Raw genomic sequence first — 17074 nt, 5'->3', positions numbered from 1 at the left:
ATTGCTGGAATCGGGTAAGGATGCGCTCCGACTGCGGTTGCTGCTAGAATCAGGTAAGGATGCGCTCCGACTGCGGTTGCTGCTGGAATCGGGTATGGATGCGCTCCGACTGCGGTTGCTGCTGGAATCGGGTAAGGATGCGCTCCGACTGCGGTTGCTGCTAGAATCAGGTAAGGATGCGCTCCGACTGCGGTTGCTGCTGGAATCAGGTAAGGATGCGCTTCAAGTGATGGTTATTGCTGGAATCAGGTAAGATGCGCTTCATGCTGCGGTGAGCGTTACGCTGCTATGAGCAGACTAGCGCAAAGCGCTTGCACGCGGGCGGGAGCAGGCTTAAATAGCCTAGAAATATTAAGACAGATCTTTGAGAAACTTGGTGTTACTCAAGACTCTCTCTAACTACGGGTGTGTAGAAACTCATAACTTGGAAGACCTGAAGTACAAATTCTTTCAGAACAAAAGCCATGAAAAGTCTCATCTTTGGTGAAAATGATTTCATCTTAATACATGAAACATGGATGATTGATAATTTTCAAATAGATGAATTCACTAACTTTTCCCAGCCTGCTACTATAAAGAAATGTGGCTGTCCATCAGGCAGTTTGACAATAGCTGTGCGAAATTCTTCTGTTTTACATATGGAAGTTATTCCAGTTAGGGTGAAGGGTCTGCAAGCTATCGTGCTAAAAATCCCTTTGAAGTCAGGAGAGAAATGGGTGGCAGTAATTAATATCTACTGGAATGCCGCGTGGGGTGACTTGATTTCTTTCTTGGAAAATGTATCTGAATTTCTCCTGTTGATAAAGTCACAAAACGAACCGTTTGAAATTATTTTGGTAGGAAATTTAAATGCTCAATGTAAAGCAGCATGTGATTTGAATGGGGAAAAAGGCTCAAAAAAGGCCTCAGGGAAAGGGTTCACCTGCTAACCTTCTGGACTTCCTCTGGTCCGTGAAAAGACCAAGGGAAGTTGGAAATGGAAAACCAGAAAAGCATTGTCATATGTTTAATGAACAAACTAGCTCAAGGAAAAAGTTTATGTATAAAGCTCTCTGACATTTGAGAACCTTACACTTGGTAGCTGCAGAATTTATTGTGGACAAAAGAATGATACACAAGGTCTATAGAAATTGAATACGTGACCAAAAACATCTGCACTATCAAAGAGATGGAAAATTAATGTTACAGATTTTGGGTAGAAAGAGTTCCTGTGGCTAGTTTACCACTCAAATAAGTCACAATTGGGGTTGCAGAGCAATGTGGTGGCAGAGAGAGAGTGGTATGATAATTTCACCCAGATTTATAGGGAATCACTAAAAGAAATCCAGTATAAAGGGAAGCCTGTGAAGTGGTCTTGAGAAATATTAGTAGAGACAATATTGGAACTGATATAAAGTCATCTGCATCCAGGGCCTCTGATCCAAATGGACTGACCAATGCAATTATGAAGCAATATGCGTCTCTTTGTCAGAATTCCTGAAGCAACTTTTTCAGGAGGTAATTAGGGAGAGGCAATTTCTGTATCTTGGAAATCCTCCTTGTTAATCCCTATTTTCAAGGGGGGGGATCAAAAACTTTCGGGGAATTATCGCTCAATCTCTCTCATTGATGTAGAATATAACATCTTTGCAGGGTTGGTCCTGAGAGAATTGGAGGAATGGGTCCGTGAAAACAATATTCTGGGTAAATTCCAGACTGGATTCAGAAGAGGCTTATGAACCTCTCTGAATGGCCTTGTTTTAAATGTGGTGGGAGAGGGATCGTGGGTGCAGGGGGGTAAAGCGCTCTATGGTGCCTGGATGGACCTCTTAAGAGCTTTCAATACAGTGAATAGAGGTCGTTCCTGGCAATTTTAGTCAGCATGCATGAGAATATCTCTTTGAAGATCAGACTAAATGCAACTTGCCAATTATCAGCCCCGGTGGAGAGTGGGGTGAGGCAAGGATGTTTAGCCCCCCTTCTTTTCACCCTTTATCTTTCTGATCTAGATCGACATCTTGGTCCTGCAGCGATTGTCAGTCCTAGGATAGTTGAAGAGCATGTAAGATGGCTGGCATACGCTGATGATATTGTATTGTTGGCCCATTCACCCGTGGGGTTGCATAGATTACTGGATGTGATGCAGTGGAGAATGAATTAAGTATAAATGCTGAAAAATCAAAAATGGGGATTTTCAAAAGCCCCGGGAAGAAGGTCCACAGTCGAAAGTGGGCCCTAGGGAGGAACATAATCCTGATCGAGAAAATTGTGACATACTTGGGCTTTAGAATGTATGCGTTTCCAACATTTAAACAATTGTATATGGATCAGACTTGCAAGATATGCCATTTGGCGTATCAGATGGGAAAAGTCTCATCAACATATTGTAAATTCTCGCTAACACCGCTAACAAGATTTTATACATCAGAAATTCTGCCTGCTTTGCGTTACGGGATTGTTATAAAACCTATACTATGGCAAATGAACTGGGAAAGAGTTGAGTGTCGGCAGTGGAATAAGACATTGAGTCTCCCTAAATCACTCCTGATGTCCGATGTTGAGGTTTAAACTGGCAATCCTATCTCTAAGAATGCACGTAGAATGGTGCCTTATTTAATTGTACAGGATAATATTGGTTCCCCTTACAAACTCGCTATATGAAAATATGGAAATGTTGCTAAAAATAAAATCCTCTGGGTTGCTAATGAAGCTAAACAAATATGTAATGGGTATCCTGGAGGATTGTGAAAGCAATGAAAAAACTTTAGTGGAGAATCCAATGAGTATTTGAAGGGCGCTGAAAAGAAGAGATGGGATCCTCGCAATAGATGGGATGCAATGTCTGAAACTGACAAAATCCTTTCTTTGGATTGATAAAATATTGGGAATGATCCCGAGGTATCGGAGGCTCTTCCCTAATTCAAAGATCATGCAAGCATTTCTAAGCGTTTGCATGAACCTGATTCCGACTAGAGAAGTTATCTGTTATCGGAAACAGGTGGAACCCGTGGTGGTAGGGTGCAATTTATGCAAGGGAAAAATAACCCAGTCAATTAAACATATCTTATCGGATTGTATGGTTCATGGGTAACCAAGAGGGTTCTTTTTTGTAAATGTGTGCAGAATGAAAGCAGCATGAATTCAGATATGTTCTGGGATAGGCTAATAGCAGGTGAAGAGGTTTGTTTAAACTTTCAGGTTATTCAAGTGTTGCATGCTTTGGGTTTTGTTTTGAAGTAGAAAAATGTAAAGTGAAATAATGAATGTATTTTATATGTAAAATGTATGGAAAGTTGATTTTGAATAAATATTTAGAATGTATTGTGCGATAGTCACCTGCTAGTGTCTATAAAGGCCTAGAATACATATTTGTATACATTCTTGTCTAAATTTAATTGTGTGCTTTACTGTGTGAACTCACTGTGGGCCCCCGATTCCACTCTCACACTCCTGAGAATATCTTGCATGTGTACCTTCCCACTATGTTCCTGGGGTACTCTCTAGAGATAAATCTGTCTTTAAGTGGCACTCTGCCTGAAAACACTGTTGCAATTTCTCCTTGCCCGTGTGTATTCCTGTTTTGGAATATTGTGTATCACGTTTCTTCTGTGACAACTGGTTGCGTATAAAACTGAGTTTACCTGAGTCGGTTTTCTGAAAGTTTTTGTCGGGAGCCCCTTTGTTCCTTCAGTTATATGGATGTCAAGAAAATCAATTTGTGCCCTGCTGTAATTGTATGTAAAAAGGATGCCCAATGTATTAGTGTTAAAAAAAAAAAATCAAATTCTGCAAGGTGTTCCTTTCTACCCGAACATATCATGAAAACGTCATTGACATGACGGTACCACCTAACAATGTTGTCCTTGAAATCTGAATTGGCCAATGCATGTAAAGTTTTGTATTTGTTCATGAAAAGATTTTCCACGGTTGGGGCAAAAGTAGCCTCCATGGCAATTCCTTTCATTTGTCGGCAATAGTGTGTGTTAAAATGAAAAACATTGTTGGTCAGGGAAAATTTAAGAAATTGTTGAATCATTTCAAGATGTGAAAAGACCAGTGGCAAATAATATTTTTTTCCATATTTTGTTATATTACACTAAAATCTGTCTTTTCTAAATTAATGTTGTCCAATGTCAGCCGCCGCGTATTATGCCCACAATAGCCAGCCACTCGACCGGTCTGTCTGTGGGTAAACCAGTGGCGCATGCTGAATTGTAAACTTCCTAACAAAACCCCTTTTTTCTCTTCCGACATCACACGTTGCTATGTATGATGCCTTTCCACATAAAATACGTGCTCAAGATGGTGGGCCACACCAGGCAACAGTACGCATACGCTGAAAGGCTTCGACTGTACAGGCCTTACCTAGCCTGCTCACAGGTACATTTTGCTATTCGGACCCCCACTTTCCCACTTATAGCGGCTTCTCCAATTGTGTAGATAACACGTGAAAGCACATACTGAGCAGCTTTACTCACCAACACAGACTTTCTAATAATGTATTTGATTCATCTTACACTTTGGGATACAGCGAGATGCTTGGAGCACTGGCACTAGTAGAAATCATTGATGCATTGTGTTGCTCGCTTGACAATGGACGTTAATGGTGGCTACTTTGTAACCCGGATACTAACTTATAACGCTCTGGTATGTTTCTGTACTCGGCTGATGCAATTTATCAGTGTTAGTTTGCCCTCTGTTGTCAAAATGGCAATGTGCACTCACTTTAACAACAGCTACCATTTCAACAAACAGAATGAGCATGGTTCTACGCGGTCACCTTCACTTTCCACTATCACAAACATTCAGAAGTTACTTCTCTCCACTCCCGCTTCGCTTCACACAGGGCAAGTCGGTTCCAGTGTCAATGAACAGTTAATTACCGGCTCAACGTTTCAGTCTCTAAAGAGCGAAACGCTGTAGGACCAATGCCTCCTCACGATCTAAAACTGAAAGTATGTGCTGTAATGATGCTACTACGCAATCTTACGCCATCACGGGGACTCTGTAATGGAACAAGGTTGACAATTAAGCGTCTACAAAGAGACATCATAGAGGCCTGTGTGTTCGATGGAACTTACTGTTCTTATACTGTGCATACTCTCTTCCACCTGATATGTTTAGCCTTTTCAATTACCATTAATAAGTCACACGGACACCGCCCCCTTCCTTGAAGTGTTTGCTGCTAATTCCGATATTTAAGAAGGAGGACAGAAGTGACCCAATGAATTACTGACCGATATTGACCATGAAGATATGCTAGAACAGCGTATCTTATGTTAAGATAGCAACATTACATGGTTGCCAAACCTACATTATCGCAGGCCTTGCAAGTTACAATTCAAGATTGTCGCTCTTGAGATAACCTTTAGTGATAACTTGTGCTGGCTGCACAAACTTATGTTCTAAATGGAATATCTCTTTCCACCTTGTAGATTTTAGGATCCATCTCCATTCTCTGCTGACTAATAATTCTCTGGCTTGAATTGAACTGGAAATTCTTTCTCCAACAGACTCTTAATACGGATATCCATCCTGTTCACATCATTTTAGTAGGTAACCCCATTCAATCATGGGCTTTTCTATTCAACCCACACCATCATTTATTTTGGCTCTTCTTTCCCATTAGCAACAGCACTACTGGTTCTATCTGAACCCAACCACTAGATAGAAAATATCCAATAAAATACCCCTGGCCAACCATGCAACAGCATTTGCATAATTTGGTAAGCTCTGTCCTTAGTCAGGAAAGCACCAATGCTTTGTCCATTAATAGCCCCAAGAGAGACAATAATTCACCAATATTTCACTAATGCTGCTCTTCTCTCTTGGTTGTTCTCCCTTCATATATGTCTTGTCGCTGTGAACTTGCGCATGCATTGTTCTGAATGCTTTTGTTTTGGACACATTGGAATGACTATTCCCTACTTTCTGTAAATTCTGTTTATTATTGCAGTCTTTCAACCTCATGTACATCAATGGAATACGTCCTTCCATCTGTGTCCTTCACTTATGGGCACTGTGAATCTGGTCTTGGGATGCACAGTTCGGGTGATATGTGAGATTGGTAAATTGTATCTTTACACAATGCTTACCTTAGCCTTGAGAAAAGACCCAGGCGGGTTGAAACACGTGTTGGCTACAAAATTAAAATTGATATGAAATATTTGCATATGGTGACTTAATAGAACATCTATTTCTTAGCCCAGCACAATTGTGATAGTGTTCCTTGTTTGATGTTCATTCAAATTGAGAAAGGACGGACACCGTCTCATCTCCTAGGCCCTACACATACAGCAGGGTGTTTTCATTATCCAACAGTGTGGCGGATTCCTTGTTCTAGTGCTCCATCTTGCTATAGAATGATTGGTAAGGACCATACATTTTTTGCTCAGGTTGGCTGGCAGACTTTTTACCACACAGATCATTTCTTGGTGGATTGTCCATTGCATTGATGAATGTTATGATCAGGTCAACAACTAATTGATTGTGGTTCTCAGGGCTCACTCCAACAGAGGCCTTGTGACTGTCACTGCCTTGCAAAGGGATATCATTGTTGTGGACATCTGTCAATCGTTTACATGGGCTTCTCTTCCCTTTTTGATAAACATTGCTGCCAAGATTTCTCATCAGGTCAGGACGCCAGCTTTGATTGAGTGGTGATCAAGAGTTTCCTGATGAAGGTTATGGTTCCTTGCTTTCCTCTTTCCAGGATCTCTACTGCTTTGGGAACCAATCTGAAATGGGATCCTGTAGGAAGAAGAAATCCATTAGAAGAACACCTTAATTATCTTTGGTAAAAGTCTTTCTGAATATGATAGACTTTCCCCCACAGATTTCCCAGCACCTTCCTAGTCTACGCTTCATATGCAATACTCTGAAACTCTGACAATTATGCAGATCCTCAGTCTGAGTACATGGAAAAATGGGTGGAATTGAAGTCATGAAGGTTCTGCCGGCTCCTTATAGATGGCTCCCATGGTGTAACATCTGGAGTCCTCGGTGCCACCAACGCCAAGTGGAGCTGAAGCAGAGCTGTCGTGCACTTTCCTAGACAGGCTTTCACCTGGATGAAATTTCTAAGATGAGGAATATGTAGGAGGAAGGACTCATCTATCAAAAAGGGTATTACTGAAGGTAAGTAGTTTGCTCTAATCTGTAAGCTGATGTTGATATGGCAAGAGTCAGATGTATTTGTAAAGGAAGATATCCCAATAATAGTGTTTTAAACATTTGGTTTTTTCTGTTATGCTTCTTAAATTGGCTAATATTTCGTAATAATTCTGTATTTGGAACGGCTGAGATTTTAAAAATGTTGTAGTGCTTTCATATAACTTGTCTAAAAAAGTATTACTTATCAGTGTTAAAGCTTAATCCTTTTCTTTTCTTGCAGTGCATCAAAACCTGGTTGAACGCACAAAGTACCTGCCCAACTTGCCGAGTTCATGTCCTCCTGACTGAAGATTTTCCCTTGCTTACAAGCAGGAAAAGACCTACTTAAAATTTAAACTTTAAACTTTGTCATCAGTTTGGTTGCACTGGTGTGTTTTATCCCATTTTCATTGTTTCCGTTGTTGCATTGTCTGACAATTGATCTTCTCAGAACATTATTTTAAATATGGTTTCTAAATGTCCAATATATAGCATGGTGTTAGTGGATCTTTATTTCCTGATTTTTCTTATGCTCATATTCCACATCAGCCTCGCAGTTCTTTGCCTTCATTAGAGTATGAGCTGTGGGTGTAACATAAATGTTCAAATTTGGGAGAAACGACAACCACGATCTTGAAAGGCCTATGGGATTTGTATCCCCCATTTTCATTATATTTTAATTCCAGTAGCTCTCTTGCAGACAACTCTTAAAAAGGTAGGTCCTAATGAACATTTAGTGCTCATAAACCAGGGTGTCTCTCTCAACACTGCTTTCTGACATATTTAGGGAAAATGTGATCTGAGGTTGGGCCCTATACTAGTTCACACTTGGCTATACTGTTGACCATACGACATAGAAGTACAGAGAAAAGCCACATCATGATTTGTAATGTTTGATTGTAGATTTTTCCCAGACATGTATGACTTAAAGTTTGGTAATCTTCTGTTGGTCTTTTTTTTAAAAGGGGTTGTCTCTTCTATTGTTTAGAATTTGACCTCCATAATGTAGTGACGTCCTGTCTAGCGCTCAGTCTGCACTAACTTCTACTAATTGGATATATTCTTATAATATCTCCGCTTGCCATAATGTTGGACATTGTTAAATGAGTTTGTGGAATGGGACACATGACTTGATGTTTCAAATAGAAACACGTTTGTATTTAACATATAAATGTAGACCATTTATTTTCATGCCATGGTAAAATCAATACCCAATAAAAAGAAATTATTTTTTTCTTTCCTGTTCCCCATCAAACCCTAAATTCATACAGTATTCTTCAGGATGGATTCTCTACAATAATCTGTTATTAGCATATTTTGATTTTCCAAACCATGTGCATGGTGTCCAACGTATTAGGAACCTTAGTACCATTCCAGAACACACAAAGAATGTTGGATAATTTCAATAATCTGTATATCTTGAACATTTTTGGGACATCAAAGTATTAAAATAATTTGCTCATGATTTATTGCATCATATCTTTTCTTGAAGCACATGCTGCTTAATCTTAACATGGGCATACCCGGGAAATATAAATTGATAATTGCAGTTGTAAAGAACAGGACTTGTGGTTTCAGCACACTCAACCTCTAAGATACTTCATGTGCGTCTAAGGGGGTAAAAGCAGAAGCTGCAATTTCTATAATCACAACATGCATAGCTATGCTGGCTGCAGCTTATGTTCTGAGCTGACCACATTCTCTTGTCCTTATAGGTTTAAGGATAAGCAAACCATCAAAGTTGGATCAATAAAACTTTGAAAAGCCTTTGCTTAAACCCGTATGTTACGTAGATGTCTTACATTTGCTATCAGTTTGATACTGTAGTAGATATGTTGGCATTGCTCTGTAAGAATTTTTCTCTCCAAAACTCCCAACCCTGTCCATTTTAAAATGAGTTAGTGACTTACGGTTCAGCCCGATTTTAAATTGTAGGCTTCCTTTATTTTTTTTTTATAACTTCTTTTTTATTATTATTATTACAATAGCAACAAAGAGCATATAAAGGTCAAACAATAACAAAAGATAAACATAAAAAGAAGGAGTCGAACAAACTCGCCCCCCCACCCCACCCCGGTATCACAGCACCCAAGAGCCTCCCTACGCAGCCGCCTTTCTCCCTTGAGACCTCAATCAACGATGGCCAGGAGTTTAAGTCTTTGCGGGCACCATTGTTTCCGGAAGTCCCCCTTTAAGTATTCCAAGGTCTCTCCCCAGTCTGCGCGGAAGGACTCCAGTTTATTGTCCGCGGCATATGTGGCCCACTCTAGCGCAACAATGTCCCAGATTTTCCTCAGCCAATCTTGCTCCGTAGGAATCGCTGCCCCCTTCCACCTCTGCGCAATGAGGGTTATCGCCGTCAAAGTGAACATCACTGACGCCTTGGTGCGCCCGCTTCCTATGCCCTCCCCCTCCAACCCACTCTTCCCCAGCAGAATCTCCCGGGGATCCCGAGTGGTCCCTCCCCCCCCCCACCGCCTGGGCAGTGGCCCGTTTGATTTCATCCCAGAAAGGTTGGATGACGGGACAATCCCACAATATATGTGAGGCCGTGCCCCTCTCCCCGCACCCCCTCCAACACTCCCCCGGGATAGCAGGGTACATAGCATGAAGACGGTCGGGGGTGTAATGCCAACCCATCAAGCACTTATACCAAACCTCCCTCACCTGGATGGCCTTCGCAATCTTGGGGATCCGTGCCCACAGCCTCTCCCAGTCCGTCTGATCCATTCGGACCCCCGAGTGCCGCTCCCAGTCCGGCGTATATGCCCAACCCGTGCACGGGCGGCCCTTCTCTAGCTGCTTATACAAGGCTGAGATAAGGCCCTTCGAGCCCTCAGGGGAGGTTAGGAACTTTTCAAAGTGGGTCAGCTCCCTAGTCGCCGCCCGCCTCATGACCGGAGACATCACCCAATGCCTGATTTGGAAATACCAGTGCCTCTCCCTTTCCCCCAAATTAAACTCCTTCTTGCATTCCTCAAATGTTTTCACTCTATCTCCGATAAACATATCCCTCAGGGTCTTGCATCCCCCCTCCTCCCAGACCCGAAACGCTCCACCCTCCATTCCCGGAGTGAAATCCCCGTTCTGAAAAATATGGGTGAAAGGCGATGGAAAAGTCGTGGTCCCCCACTTTCCTACAGCCCGATCCCAGCCATCCGCTACGCTTTTCGTAATGTCGCTCAAATAGAGGTGCGAAGGTCGCAAGCGTCGCGGGAGCCAGAGAACCTCCCCCAGGTGATGTCGAGCCACCCCTCTGTCCATCTTCACCCAATGCTTCAGGTACTCTTTCGAAAACCATTCTTTAATAACCCTGAGCTGTGCCGCATCATGGTAGCGACGAAAATCGGGGAAGGTCAGGCCCCCCCTCTCCCTGGAGGTCATTAAAAGCTGTCTGGATAGTCGTGAGACCCTCCCCCTCCACACAAAACCCCTGGTCAACCTATCCAGCCTCTGAAAGAAGCTCTCCGGGACCCTCAACGGGATGGCCTGGAAAAGGTAGAGCAGCCAGGGGAGTATGATCAGCCTAAGAACAGCCCCCCTGCCCAGCCAAGAAAGAGGGAGAGCACCCCACCTCTGTAAATCTTTTTTGATGGCTATGAGAGCCGGCTCATAATTCGCGCCGTACCAACTCGCCAGCGAGGGGGTGATCCTCACTCCTAGGTATCGTAACCCAGAAGGGCTCCACTTGAATGGGGATAGCTCCCTCACCTCCTCTCCACCCAGTGAGAGATTCATCAACTCAGACTTCTGAAAGTTAACCCGTAAGCCCGAAACTTCTCCAAAAGTAGATAGCAGCGCAACGCAGGCTGGGAGAGATTCTCTCGGCTTGGTCAGTGTGAGCAGCATATCGTCGGCGAAGGCCGCTACTTTATGCTGTTCCCCACCGAAGGGAATCCCTGTGATTTCTGCTGTTTGGCGTATCGCCAACAGAAGTGGTTCTAAGTAAATGGCGTAGAGTAACGGGGAAAAGGGGCACCCCTGTTTTGACCCCCTCCGAAGCCTAAAAGACCGGGACATCTCCCCATTAATTAGAATGCGGGACGTGGGGTTTTTATAGTTTGCAGCAACCATGTTAATAAATCCCTCCCCTACCCCCTTTTTCTCCATCACCTGGAATAGGAACGACCACTCCACCCGGTGAAACGCCTTCTCGGCGTCTAGCGCTAAGAGGATCGCCTGGGTGGGTGTCTTACGGGACTTCTCTACTAAATACGCCAGCCTTCTAATGTTATCCGCGTTTGCCTTCCCACTACAAAACCTGACTGATCTTGGTGAATCAGAGAGGGAAGATGCTTCTCTAGGCGCTTCGCCAAGATCTTTGTAAACATTTTTGCCTCTGTATTGATAAGAGCGATATGGCGATAAGATGTACACTCCTCTGGGTCCTTCCCAACCTTGTGAATGAGGACAATCTTGGCCTCCTCCATCGTCGGGGTGATTCCCCCTCAGCACGGAACGAGTTGAATAACTGCATCAGATGCGGGACCAAAAGGTGGGAGAACGCTTTATAAAACGAGGCAGGGAAGCCATAGGGGCCCGGGGCCTTGTTCCGGGGGAGGGAGACGATAACTGATCTCACCTCATCCTCGGTGATAGGTCGGCCCAGCTCCTCTGCCACCTCCCTGGAAACCCGTGGAAGGGGCAAGTTCCCCAAGAACTCCCTCTGCGGGAGAGGGGCCGGTTCCTGAGAGGAGTAAAGGGCCTCCTAGAACTCGACTACTCTCTCCTTTATCTCTTCAGCACGAGTTAGTCGCCCACCCCCCTGGTCCCTAAGGGCCTTGATTACCCTCTGTTCCCTTTGTCCCCTCAGGAGGCGGGCTAGGAGGGGGCCTGCTTTGTTGGCTTTAGCATAAAAGGTTTGCCTCATCCTCAGCATAGCTTCTTCCGCCTTCTTATTCCTCAAAATCCCTAGTTTACCCTCTGCCAACCTATACGTTTTAAAGTCCTTCCTCGTGGGGGTTTCCCGCAGTTGGGCTCTAGCCTCCTCCACCTCCCGTTCCAGCTGGATCTCCAGCTCCCTTAAACGTTTAGTCCTCTCCGCCTTCAAGGCGATGAGGTCCCCTCTCAAGGTAGCTTTAAAAGCATCCCACCTGGTGTTCAGACTCGTGTCCGTGTTTTTCCACAAAAAAACACTGGATCCTATCGTCCAGCTCTTTGCATATCACTGGGTCCCTTAGAAGCTCCCCCGGGAATTTCCATCCCCACACCCCGGGCCTGCGCCTCCCCAGCCTCAGGTCCATTTGTACTACTTTATGATCGGCGATTCCTAGAGGGCCCACCTCCACCGACTCAATCCCTCCCATTAGACTAGCGGAGATCCAAATATAATCAATTCGGGATTGGGACTTGTGGACGTCAGACAGGAATGTAAATCCCTCCTCACCTCCTCGCAGTGAGCGCCAAACATCGCGGAGGCCAGCCCCTGCCCACCCTTCCCTCAGTTGGGGGGAGGCCACGCTACCCCCCCACCCCTCTCCGCGTCCAGAGCGGTCTCCAACCCTATCCCAGGCCAAATTGAAGTCCCCCATCCAAATCACCTGGCCCCTGGTGAAATTCTCGATGATGTTCAGGGTATACCGTAAGAACTGGTCTTGACCCACATTTGGTGCGTATATAGACGCAACAGTATAGCAAGCGTCCCTTATAGTCCCCCTTACCACCACATATCTCCCGTTGGTATCCCTGAGAACCTCCTGCAGCTTAAAGTCAATACTCCTTCCAAAGGCAAGGGCTACACCCCCCCCCTCTTCGCAGGGCCCGACGCGAACCATATCAGGGGAAAACCCCTGAGACGCAGCCGCGCCTGATCCCGCCTCCTCAGGTGAGTCTCCTGCAATGCCAACACATCTGGCTTGTGAGATTTAACAAATTGTTCCAGCTTCATACGCTTAAGGGGGGAGTTAAGCCCCCTCACATTATGTGTTTGCCACTTAAAGATATCGAGCGGGCATATTGTGCCGTTACCGGGAGACCCCCCAGAGGCCCGGGATGAGATCTAGCCACCCGCCTCCCGCCTGGGACGGGACCCCAATCCCCACCCCACTCCTCCACGCTCTCGCGCGACCCCAAAACCAGAACCGCAGGGCATTGCTTCCCTGTTGGGTGCTGTGACCACCAATAAAACCACCCCCCCTTCCCACCCCCCCTCCCCCTCCTCCTGAAGGGTATCCCTCCCCTTCCCAACCCTTCCCCCTCCCAACCCCAACTTGGAGGGTGGACCGAAAACCCCCCCGCACACCCCCAGACTCACTTGTCCTTGCACGATCCAAGAGTTACTCCTCCGGTCCCCTCCCGACTCCACTAAAAGCCAACATCCCACCACACCCTTTAGTATTTCAACCTAGTTCAAATATCCAGAGTCATCTTAGCCCAGGAACCCTCTCCTCTTGCCCTTCCCGAGCGGCCCCCCCTCCTCCCTCCTGTGTCCGCCTTCAGGGCCTTTTCTTCCTTGCTTTATCCCCCACGGTCGACCAAGCCCAAGGTCTGACCATGTCCTCTTGAGACGATTGGGTCGAGCGGGGTCCCCTAGCACCTCCCCCCCCCCTCTCCCTCTAGGTCAAGGTGGATGACCGCAGCCACCTCCTGCAGAGGCGTGGCCCTCCTTTGAACCCCATCCCACTCGAACACCAGCCCGAATGGGAAAGTCCACCTGTACCTGACATTTTTCCTAGCGAGTTCTCTGAGGACAGGTCGCATGGCCCTCCTTTTCAGTAGGGTACTGTTCGCCAAATCCTGAAATAGGGTGATCTCCTGGCCCCTATATTGGACCGGTTCCCGGCGCCTTGCAGCACGCAGCACCGCCTCCTTTTGGGCATAGCGCGCAAACGCAGCCAGTACATCCCGGGGTCTAGCGTCAGGGCCGCGGACGAGCTGGCCCACCCTGTCCAGCTCTATTGCCTCGGGGTCCTCCTCGCCAAGCAAGTCCATGAAAATTCTCTGAACTTCTCCCTTCAGGTCCCTGTCCGCCACCGACTCCGCCAAGAGTTTAATTCTAATATTGATCCGCCTTGACCTATTTTCGAGGTCCTCCAGTTGAATTTCTAGGTTGCGAGTCGCTAGGTCTAGGCGATCGATAGCCTCCCCATTGGCCGCTCCATCCTTCTCCACTTCCTGTAGGCCCCTCTCCAATGTGTCCGTTCTTTCCCCCAGGTGGGCCACCTCCTGTTTCAGCTCCCCCAGGGCCATATTCAAATCGGATCGCAGCAGCTGAAACTGATCCTGAAAGGTTCTGGCTAAAGTCTCGCTTAGGGCGTGCATCTCACCCTTGAGGTCCCCCCTCGTTAGAGGTTCCCAACTCCCCGCCCCCTCAAGGGCCGCGTGCATGGTATGATGCCCATTAGTCGCTCCATCGTTACTCGCATTACAAGTGCCTTCCATCGCCGACCACATGGAGGGGAGGGTACCAGGTGGGATCCCCCGACCGCTGGCTGGAGCGCACCGCTCTACTCGTAGGCTTGGGGGGCATCAGCTCCTTAACACTTCTGAAGGGCCCATCAACGCGGGAGAAGGAGGTCCGCCCCCTCCCAGGCAGATCACCGTACACACCGGGCCCCTCTCCAACGCCGTGAGCACCTCCCCTCCACAGTCAGTCCCCGGAGAGTGGCAGTAATTACTGCGGCGTCAGTTGAGGTCCCCCTCCCGGGGTTGTCTCAGGCAGGGGGGCCCACCCCCAGCCCAGCCCCTTCACCGGAGCTCCACAGCCATCAGGGTGGGGAAGGAGCCCGGTGCTCAGCTCTCCCGGGCCCCCCCCCCACGTCACGCACCGGGTCGGGGCTCACAGAAGTCCGCTCTCCCGCCTTGCTGCCTTGGATCCTCTCCTGAGGGCGGCCGGACCGGTCAGACCACCCTCTACTTTCCGGAGCGGGGCCAAGGGGGGGCCGCCTCCAACCCTCACCCCCCCGAAGGCTCACCCGCTCCTCACCTACACGAGAGCTTGGCGCTTCACTCCGACGCTGTGATGAGCACAGCGCCGCGCCTCTGTGCCGTTGGGGGAGTCCGTCCGCGCTCCTCACTGCAGGCCAGGTCCGTTCCGGGCCGCCCCCGCTTCCCGACTGGTGCTCCCAGGCCTCGGGACCGCGTCGGGGGGCGCCCTCCAAGCGCTGCTACTGCACTCCGGTGGGGCAGACACCGGGGGCGGGGGCCGCCCCGCCCCAGGGACACTCTCGCCCGCCCAGGACTGGTCGGCGGTTCTCCTCGGTGCGGGCGGGCCCGCTCGCCCGCGGCCGCCAACACCCGCCGCCGCCTCTGCAGGAGAATCGAATCCCCGGCACCTCACGCCGCACAGTCTCGCCCAACGGAGCTCCGCTCCACACAAGCCGCTGATCGCCCTCGGGGGGTGGTGGGTCCCGAACGGGGGCCTCAGGATGCGGGAGCGGCCGTCGGCACGTCTACTCGCTGCCGGCGGCCATCTTGGAATCGGCTTCCTTTATTTTAATAGAAAGATGCCCAGACCTTGTTCCATTTCTACCCCTGGCTAAACTCTCCATTGCCCCCAACACTTGTATTGCATTCAGTTTAAGGAAAGCAATAGCCTTTGCACACCACCTACCTGGGGTCTTTTTGTTTGGGTCATCGAATATGCTTCCTGTTCAAAAGGCTTAGAATGTAGACCTGGAAGCAGCAATGCTGTGAAGGTTGGATGTTTGGTTTTGTAAAAGGAACTTTGTGTAGTTCCAAGTTAACCCCAGCTGAGTCCTCACCAAACATTTAATCTAACTTGGTAGTTCACCTCGCACATTGTGGAATGTGAGTGCCAACACCTTATTTAACATGGTTGCCTACAGTTCCAGTTAACATAAGGTATCTCTTTAAAGAGCAGGGGAGAGTTTTGTATATAGGGAGCTCTTTCTATCCAAATGAATTATGATGTATTGTTATTTTATTTAGATTAATTTGTCAGCCTTTCATTTAGCACCTTTATAATTGTTTAAAAAAAACATTTTATTAAATTAATAAAGCATCTACACTTCTTGCAGACATCCTTGACTTAAATCAAAACCTACTGATCTTTGCAGGTCACAAGATTGCTTTACAGGTTTGGAAATATATATATATAGGATATTTGCATGGGTAGCAAAAAAGGAAAGGATGAAAGCAATTAAGTTGTGTAAGAAAACATGTTAAGCTAAATTAATGTAAACAACTATGGAAGATAGTTGTACTTCGTATTGCAATCTTGTACCTTTCTCATCATTTTTAACTCCTGCTGCTTTAGTAAAAAAAATATATGTATATAACTCTTCATTGTGTGTTTTCTTTTGTACTGCAAATAGACTATTTCCTTTGGATGCCACATGCCATGTCAAGCAATGTTAATCGCTCTCCTATTCTGTTGCACCATTTTCTAATTTTTAAAAATATTGAATGTCCATTACACAACATCTGAAGGTAGAAGTCCCATTAGGTAAACGTATTCCGAATGGATTCCGTCCTCCAACGTATTCCACATCTTTGACATGTAATGTCCACAGCTGTGCACATTACATGTCAAAGATGTGGAATACGTTGGAGGAACATCCAGTCGAAATAACGTTACCCGTTGGTAACGTTACTGGTAAGTAACTCCAGTACAACAGGCATTACTCATTTTATTTAAGATGTAATTAGACAGCAACCATTACGGTGTGTTGAAAAGGACAATACATTTGGCCATTGCGTTACACATCATAGCATTTTTAATACAAGCATTGGCAATGCCAACAGTTGTGGCTTTTGCATGGGAAAGTCACTTGCCAGGCACTACCATAGTTGTATTAACTGGCCATTGATGGTAGCAGGTGCAAAATGGTGTGTCTACCCCGGGCATTTTGTAGCAGTGCCTGGCAAATGCTGAATACTTGTATACAAGCCAAAACTGTTGCCTTTGCGAATGCTTGTTTTTTGCAGGACTTCAGTGAAGGACAAGCATCATGCTTATAAATCGAGTGGTTGAAGGCAGACC

At 46.5% G+C, this 17074-nt stretch overlaps 1 protein-coding gene across 2 annotated transcripts in view; it reads left to right on the top strand.

The window, feature by feature from the left end:
* TTC3 (tetratricopeptide repeat domain 3) overlaps positions 1-16375 on the top strand; it is a 2698168-nt gene extending 2681793 nt beyond the window's left edge. For both annotated transcript variants that reach the window (XM_069636090.1, XM_069636092.1), the window contains exon 46: positions 7373-16375. In XM_069636090.1, the coding sequence (XP_069492191.1) occupies positions 7373-7480 (108 nt within the window). In that variant the 3' untranslated portion in view covers positions 7481-16375. The remainder of the gene's footprint in view (positions 1-7372) is intronic.
* Positions 16376-17074: the final 699 nt, after the last annotated feature.

Source organism: Ambystoma mexicanum, chromosome 7p (assembly GCF_040938575.1).
Source record: "Ambystoma mexicanum isolate Mex_15411 chromosome 7p, UKY_AmexF1_1, whole genome shotgun sequence".
In the NCBI taxonomy this organism is placed as follows: Eukaryota; Metazoa; Chordata; class Amphibia; order Caudata; family Ambystomatidae; genus Ambystoma; species Ambystoma mexicanum.
Note: the sequence above shows the minus strand (reverse complement) of the source record. Positions and strands in the feature narration are given on the sequence as shown.